This window comes from Mya arenaria, chromosome 15 (genome assembly GCF_026914265.1).
Source record: "Mya arenaria isolate MELC-2E11 chromosome 15, ASM2691426v1".
Taxonomy (NCBI): Eukaryota; Metazoa; Mollusca; class Bivalvia; order Myida; family Myidae; genus Mya; species Mya arenaria.
This window is the reverse complement of record NC_069136.1, coordinates 14,537,419-14,545,624: the sequence shown is the minus strand read 5'-3', so window position 1 is coordinate 14,545,624 and position 8,206 is coordinate 14,537,419. Positions and strand designations below refer to the sequence as shown.

The 8,206-nt window shown below is 39.3% G+C and overlaps 1 protein-coding gene across 1 annotated transcript; it reads left to right on the top strand.

Annotated features, from left to right (window-relative positions):
• The first annotated feature begins 913 nt into the window (after positions 1-913).
• LOC128219135 (acetylcholine receptor subunit beta-type unc-29-like) lies at positions 914-3,990 on the top strand. The gene is made up of 3 exons (XM_052926955.1): positions 914-925; positions 2,598-2,695; positions 3,192-3,990. Exons 1-3 carry the CDS (start codon positions 914-916, stop codon positions 3,988-3,990), a joined length of 909 nt encoding a protein of 302 aa, XP_052782915.1.
• The last annotated feature ends 4,216 nt before the right edge of the window (positions 3,991-8,206 follow it).

The following is an 8,206-nucleotide window of genomic DNA, read 5'->3' as shown; positions in this document are numbered from 1 at the left end:
CCTCAAGGAGATCAATATGTTTGGAGCTATATGTGCCGTTAAACAGCTAAGATGACCTCCTCGAGGAGATAAATATGTTAGGAGCTATATGTGCCCTTAAATAGCTAAGTTGACCTCATAGGGGATATCAATACGTTAGGAGCTATATGCGACATAAAACAGCTAAGATGACTTCCTCGAGGAGATAAATACATTGGGAGCTATATGTGCCGTTAAATAGCTAAGTTGACCGCCTCGAAAAGATAAATACGTTAGGTGCAATATGTGCCGTAAAACAGCTAAGATGACCTCATAGGGGATTTCAATACGTTAGGAGCTATATGCGACATAGAACAGCTAAGATGACCTCTTCGAGGAGATGATTACGTTAGGAGCTATATGTGCCGTTAAATAGCTAAGATGACCTCCTCGGGGAGATCAATACGTCAGGAGCTATATGTGCCGTAAAACAGCTAAGATGACCTCCTCGAGGAGATGATTACGTTAGGAGCTATATGTGCCGTTAACAGCTATGATGACCTCCTCGGGGAGATAAATAGATTGGGAGCTATATGTACCGTTAAATAGCTAAGATGACCTCGGACCGATCAATACAAAGATCTACATGTGCCGTTAAATAGCTAAGATGACCTCCTCGGGAGATCAATACTTTGGAAGCTATATGTCCCATTAAATAGCTAAGATGACCTCCTCGGGGAGATAAATACGTTAGGAGCTATATGTTCCGTTAAATAGCTGAGATGACCTCCTCGAGGAGATCAATACGTTGGGAGCTATATGTCCCATTAAATAGCTAAGATGACCTCCTCGGGGAGATCAATACGTTGGGAGCTATATGTCCCAGTAAATAGCTAAGATGACCTCCTCGGGACATAAATACGTTTGGAGCTCAATGTCCCATTAAATAGCTAAAATGACTGCCTCGGTGAGATAAAAACGTTAGGAGCAATATGTTCCGTTTAATAGCTAAGATGACCTCCTCGGGGAGATCAGTACGTTAGGAGCAATATGTTCCGTTTAATAGCTAAGATGACCGCCTCGGTGAGATAAAAACGTTAGGAGCTATATGTCCCGTTAAATAGCTAAGATGACCTCATCGGGAAGATCAATACGTTAGGAGCTATATGTGGCGTAACGTGGCGTAACATATTTATTATGAGAATAATGGTGACGATAGTTGTGCTTGGACTGCAAAAGAAAATGTTTCATTTTGTGACGAGCTATATGATAATTGTGAAATTCTCCATTGAGTCTGACACAGTTCACGTTTATCATTATAATTTTAAGCAGTATATATTGAATATTTCTCTCTATTTTAACGGAAAACCCCAAGAATATACTGCCTATGAAATGCTTTACAATGCTTGGAACAGGAAATGTTGTACTTATCAAACTGTTACTTAAAACAAGAGCCGTCGTAAGACAGCGCGCTCGACTACGCCGCTTTGACTTACATAGAATACAATAACGATGTAATAATACCAAGTTTGGTCTCTTTATGTCAAACCTAACTACAATTAATCGATACATAAGGTGCCTTTGATGCTGCCCTCCCACCAGCCCGCCCAAACAATGACGCAAGTCATTCAAATAACTTGATTTCCCATGATGAAAATGTGGTTAAGAATATACAAATATGCCTTTTTTTAAAAGGAAATTTAAAAAAAAAAATCAAGGGCCATAATTTATATTTAGACTTAACACCGAGTTATGTTTCTTGTTGTAAGATGGTCATAAATAATTTTGAATTTTATTAAGTGCATTTAATGAACGGTATAGAAGTTTTTATTAAAATCCCAACTTGCCCTTCACTTTTACTTGCCTAAAACTTTAACCTAAGTCAATCAGGGGCCGTAACTTGTATTAAGGATATGGAGTTATGTAACCTCATTGAGTGATGGTCCTGTGAAGTGTGAAGTATTAAGTCAATTGAATGAAGGGTATAGAAGTTATTAAACAATATCCCAACCTGCCCTAAAACTTTAACCTATGTTCCATAGTCAATCAGGGGCCATAATTTGTATAAAAGATAATATTTAACTAACCTCATTATGTGATGGCTCTGAACATCTGTGTGAAGTATTAAGTCAATTGAATGAATGGTATTGGAGTAAGTGAAAATCCCAACTTGCCCTAAAACTTTAACCTGCCCTAAAACTTTAACCTAAGTCAATCAGGAGCCATAACTTGTATTTAGGATAATATGGAGTTATGTAACCTCATTATGTGATGGTCTTGAACAACTGTGTGAAGTATTAAGTCAATTAAACAAAGGATATAGAAGTTCTTAATATATATTCCAACTTGCCCTAAAACTTTAACCTAAGTTCCATAGTCAATCAGGGGCCATAATCTGTGTAAAGAATAATATGGAGTTATCTAACCTCATCATGTGATGGTCCTGAACAACTGGGTGAAGTATTAAGTCAATTGAATGTAGGGTATTGGACTTATAAGTGAAATTCCCAACTTGCCCTAAAACTTTAACCGGACGCCGACGCCGACACCGACGCCGACGCTGGGGCGAGTAGTATAGCCCATCTATTCTTCGAATAGTCGAGCTAAAATCAGTCCTATCCTTGTGTGTTTTGTTTCAGTCAGTGGATGGACAGGGCGTGATTGGAGCGGCGGAGACAGACCGGATCTACGTCTCGTTTAGAGGTCACGTGCAGTGGGTTCCCGAGGCCACATACTCGTATGGCGCTTATAATTTCCTAAAACAAGATTTGGATCATTATTTTGTGTCGCATATAAGCTTACTATGTCGAACAAATGTTAATGGCTGTGAAGTCAAAATTATCTATTTATATATATTCTATGTTAAGGGCCAGCTTTTAAAACAACACACTAAAGTTAAGAAAACAAAGATTTTATAATCAGGACACAAGCTTAGAATTATTACACTAACCACAGTATGGTTAACTTTAGAAAGTTATGAACCTGCTTAAAATCATGTCTTTCTTTTAAAGTTTTACTTTGCCAAATTGCTATTCTGAGCGCCTGTTGTGTACATCTCAAAAATCAAATTTAGGGTATAAATATGATTGTATTTTTTTGGTGTTTTTTACACATGTACTTGATAGTTCGTTTTGGCTATTGAAACTAATGCTAAACACAGAATCACTTTGTAATGGCCTTATTGCATGCAACCCTATTTTGCTTTGAAATAGATTGATGTATATTTGTTTCAGAGTTGTATGTAATGTGAACGTCAGATTATATCCGTTCGACGAGCAGACGTGCACGTTGACATACTCCGTTCCCGGCGAGACGATGGACACATTAGATCTGGACCATTACCAGAACGTCGACATGAGCGAATACGCGGAAAATCCCTCCTGGATCATCGTTGGCGTCAGCAGGACCCGCTATATCCGTGACAACAACTACAACATCGACATCGAGTTCCGGATGCGGCGAAGGGCTGACTTCACCACCTTTACGTTAGTAGCTCCTCTTATGATGTTAGCGTTCCTCAACATTTGTGTGTTCCTGATTCCATCCAACTCTGGTGAAAAGGGCTCGTTCTCCATCACGATATTCTTAGCCTACTCCGTCTATATTTCCATGATGAGCGAAACGTTACCGCACAATTCCGTTGAAGTTTCCCTCTTTGTCGTGTTTATCATCGTCCTGCTTTGTCTCAGTGTCGTTTCCGTTTTCTACACGATCATTCAGGCGAAGCTGGCGAGCGCCTTCGGTAACAAAGAGTGTCCTCTCAACTGGTTCCGGTGTGCAGCTGATCGAAACAAAGTAGTTCCAGTGGATCCTGCTGGAAACCCCGAGAACACGTGTATGTACACGTGGGAAAAATTCTTTGAGCAGCTGGACACCTTCCTGTTCGGATCTTTCCTCGTGACGATCACCGTGGTTACCGGCATCTTCTTCGGGATTCTTCTAAGGAACTTAAATTTTAACGACCCCGACCTCAATCTGGAACCGGAAGGTACGACAAGGTCCATGCCTTTTGTCACAACGGCTGCTGCATAAACCGACCGAAAATTGCCATCTACACTGACAACATGTACTTGCTGTTTTATGTAGTTTCAACCTTTATGCAGAATTATGCCTCGCCTTTAACAAAACAATAACAGTAAATATACAATGTGCAGCATGGCAACATAGCGGCTTGCTGCCAGCAGGAACAACAGCAAGAGCAGCTAACTGCTAGATTATTTAACTTTGAATATGATTATATATTTTTACTAAATACATCAATAGTTTATTCATGTATGCTTTCCCGTTATTTTTATAGAATTTATCTGTATGAGTAAAAAATGACATTTAAAACATTTAAAAGCTGCTCTTGTAGTTGTTGCTACTGGCAGCTAGCTCCTATGCCGCCGTGCTGATAACTTCACGCACATATATATACATAACTGACGTTCAGTTGCTACTAACTTATGTATAGGTCGATTGTGAAGACAGGTGTTAGCTGATATGAATCACTTTCGAGTCTGCTTCCTGTGTAGAAACTAGTCCTGGTGTCCTTTAGACGCAAAGATAACCCTCCTAGTACGACCACTTGTAAGAAGGACATATTTACCACTCTCACTTTATTGCTTTTTTTAGTATACATGTAAGTAGTATTTTATTAAAATCAAACTAGGTTCATTTATACTTTGATTCATTTATACTTTTCAGGATAAAAATAGTTTACTACAACTTCGAAAAGATTTGTTTTGGTAATCGAATATTCCAATATTCGTTGGAAAGAATTACCGAATATTCGAATATCAAATTTGTCATTCTACTTAAAGATAACATTTAAACTTAAGTTTCCTGTGTTGACACAGTAGTAATTCTCTACCTTTGCCTGTTTTGCGATATTTTAGCAATAAATCTTTCCGTTGACTTTGGAACGATTCATTTGTTATTATTCCCATAAGTCCATTAGGGTGTTCTAGCATGACTGGCGAAAAACTTAAATAAAAGTTATTGCCTCGTACACCATGACCAAAAACACCGTCTTACATCGATCGGTATACAGAAAAGTCTCTTAAGTTTGAGTTTTAGAAATGACTGCATAGGAAACCGTGTCCGTTTCCAAAGCTTTGCAGCAGAGTTCGATCATTGAGATCACAAGTAGATGTTCCAAAACTTTGCGGCAGAGCCGGACCATTGTGATCATTGACGTTACGGTAGTGGATTTTCCGAAGCTTGGCGGCAGGGTCAGACTACTGAGATCATTGACGTAGTAGATTTTCCGAAGCTTGGCGGCAGGGCCGGACCACCGAGATCTTTGACGAAGTGGATTTACCGAAACATGGCGGCAGGGCCGGACCACTGAGATCTTTGACGAAGTCGATTTTCCGAAGCTTGGCGGCAGGGCCGGTTCACTGAGATCATTACAAGTAGATTTTCCGAAGCTTGGCGGCAGGGCCGGACCACCGAGATCTTTGACGAAGTCGATTTTCCGAAGCTTGGCGGCAGGGCCGGTTCACTGAGATCATTGACGAAGTGGATTTTCCGAAGCTTGGCGGGAGGGCCGGTTCACTGAGATCATTGACGTAGTGGATTTTCCGAAGCTTGGCGGCAGGGCCAGACCACTGAGGCAGAAGAGCCCGATTACCAAAATCGATAACGTCGAGGATTTTTCAAAGCTTTGCGGCGGAGCTAGATGTTCTAGTTCATCGAGGGATTTTCTAAAGCTTTATCACTGAGATAATTGATTTTTGCACAATGCGGTCCTCATAACCATACACGAGGTCAATAAGTATGGAATTCAGTGCACCAGTGTTTTTCTCATAAAGATTTAAAGACTAACATCGGAACATATAATTATTAATGCCAACCAACACTATATGTAGACACATGGTAGTATAATGCCACCATATGGCTGTCTAATATTATAACCTATGGTAAGTAATGCTGTTGTACAATTTCTACAAGGAAGCCTTTTGATAGCCATCAGGCACGTGCATAACCAGCATTCAACAAGAAAGTTTAAGATAATAAGTATAACTGCGTTTATGTATACAATGCGCATACCATACTCTTTAGATAGACATTGGTCATGTACGCAATATGTCTCTAGATAGACATTGGTCATGTACGCAATATGTCTCTAGATTTACCTTGGTCATGTACGCAATATGTCTCTAGATTTACCTTGGTCATGTTCGCAATATGTCTCTAGATTTACATTGGCCATGTACGCAATATATCTCTAGATTTACCTCTGCCATGTACGCAATTTGTCTCTAGATTTACCTCGGCCATGTACGCAATATGTCTCTAGACTTCAATTGGTCATGTACGCAATATGTCTCTAGATTTACCTCGGCCATGTACGCAATATGTCTCTAGATTTACCTTGGTCATGTTCGCAATATGTCTCTAGATTTCAGTTGGTCATGTACGCAATATGTCTCTAGATTTACCTCGGCCATGTACGCAATATGTCTCTAGATAAACATTGGTCATGTACGCAATATGTCTCTAGATAGACATTGGTCATGTACGCAATATGTCTCTAGATTTACATTGGTCATGTACGCAATATGTCTCTAGATTTACCTCGGTCATGTACGCAATATATCTCTAGATTCACATTGGCCATGTACGCAATATGTCTCTAGATAGACATTGGTCATGTTCACAATATGTCTCTAGATAGACATTGGTCATGTTCACAATATGTCTCTAGATAGACATTGGTCATGTTCACAATATGTCTCTACATTTACATCGGTCATGTACGCAATATGTCTCTAGATAGGCATTGGTCATGAACGCAATATGTCTCTAGATTTACATTGGTCATGTTCGCAATATGTCTCTAGATAGGCATTGGTCATGTACGCAATATGTCTCTAGGTTTCAATTGGTCATGAACGCAATGTATCTCTAGATTTACCTTGGTCATGTACGCAATATGTCTCTAGATAGGCATTGGTCATGTACGCAATATGTCTCTAGGTTTCAATTGGTCATGTACGCAATATATCTCTAGATTTCACTTGGTCATGTACGCAATATGTCTCTTGATTTCACTTGGTCATGTACGCAATATGTCTCTAGATTTACCTTGGTCATGTATGCAATATGTCTCTAGATTTCAATTGGTCATGTACGCAATATGTCTCTAGATTTACATTGGCCATGTACGCAATATGTCTCTAGATAGGCATTGGCCATGTACGCAATATGTCTCTACATTTACATTGGTCATGTACGCAATATGTCTCTACATTTACATTGGTCATGTACGCAATATGTCTCTACATTTACATTGGTCATGTTCGCAATATGTCTCTACATTTACATTGGTCATGTACGCAATATGTCTCTAGATAGACATTGGTCATGTACGAAAATGTCTCTAGATAGGCATTGGTCATGAACGCAATGTATCTCTAGATTTACCTTGGTCATGTACGCAATATGTCTCTAGATAGGCATTGGTCATGTACGCAATATGTCTCTAGGTTTCAATTGGTCATGTACACAATATATCTCTAGATTTCACTTGGTCATGTACGCAATATGTCTCTTGATTTCACTTAGTCATGTACGCAATATGTCTCTAGATTTACCTTGGTCATGTACGCAATATGTCTCTAGATTTCAATTGGTCATGAAAGCAATATGTCTCTAGATTTACATTGGTCATGTACGCAATATGTCTCTAGATTTACATTGGTCATGTACGCAATATGTCTCTAGATTTTACTTGGTCATGTACGCAATATGTCTCTAGATTTACCTCGGTCATGTTTGCAATATGTCTCTAGATTTGCCTTGGTCATGTACGCAATATCTCTCTAGGTTTCAATTGGTCATGTACGCAATATGTCTCTAGATTGACATTGGTCATGTACGCAATATGTCTCTAGATTCCACTTGGTCATGTACGCAGTATGTCTCTAGATTTACCTTGGTCATGTACGCAATATTTCTCTAGATTTACCTTGGTCATGTACGCAATATGTCTCTAGATTTCAATTGGTGATGTACGCAATATGTCTCTAGATTTACATTGGCCATGTACGCAATATGTCTCAAGATAGACATTGGTCATGTTCGCAATATGTCTCTACATTTACATTGGTCATGTACGCAATATGTCTCTAGATAGACATTGGTCATGTACGCAAAATGTCTCTAGATAGGCATTGGTCATGAACGCAATGTATCTCTAGATTTACCTTGGTCATGTTCGCAATATGTCTCTAGATAGGCATTGGTCATGTACGCAATATGT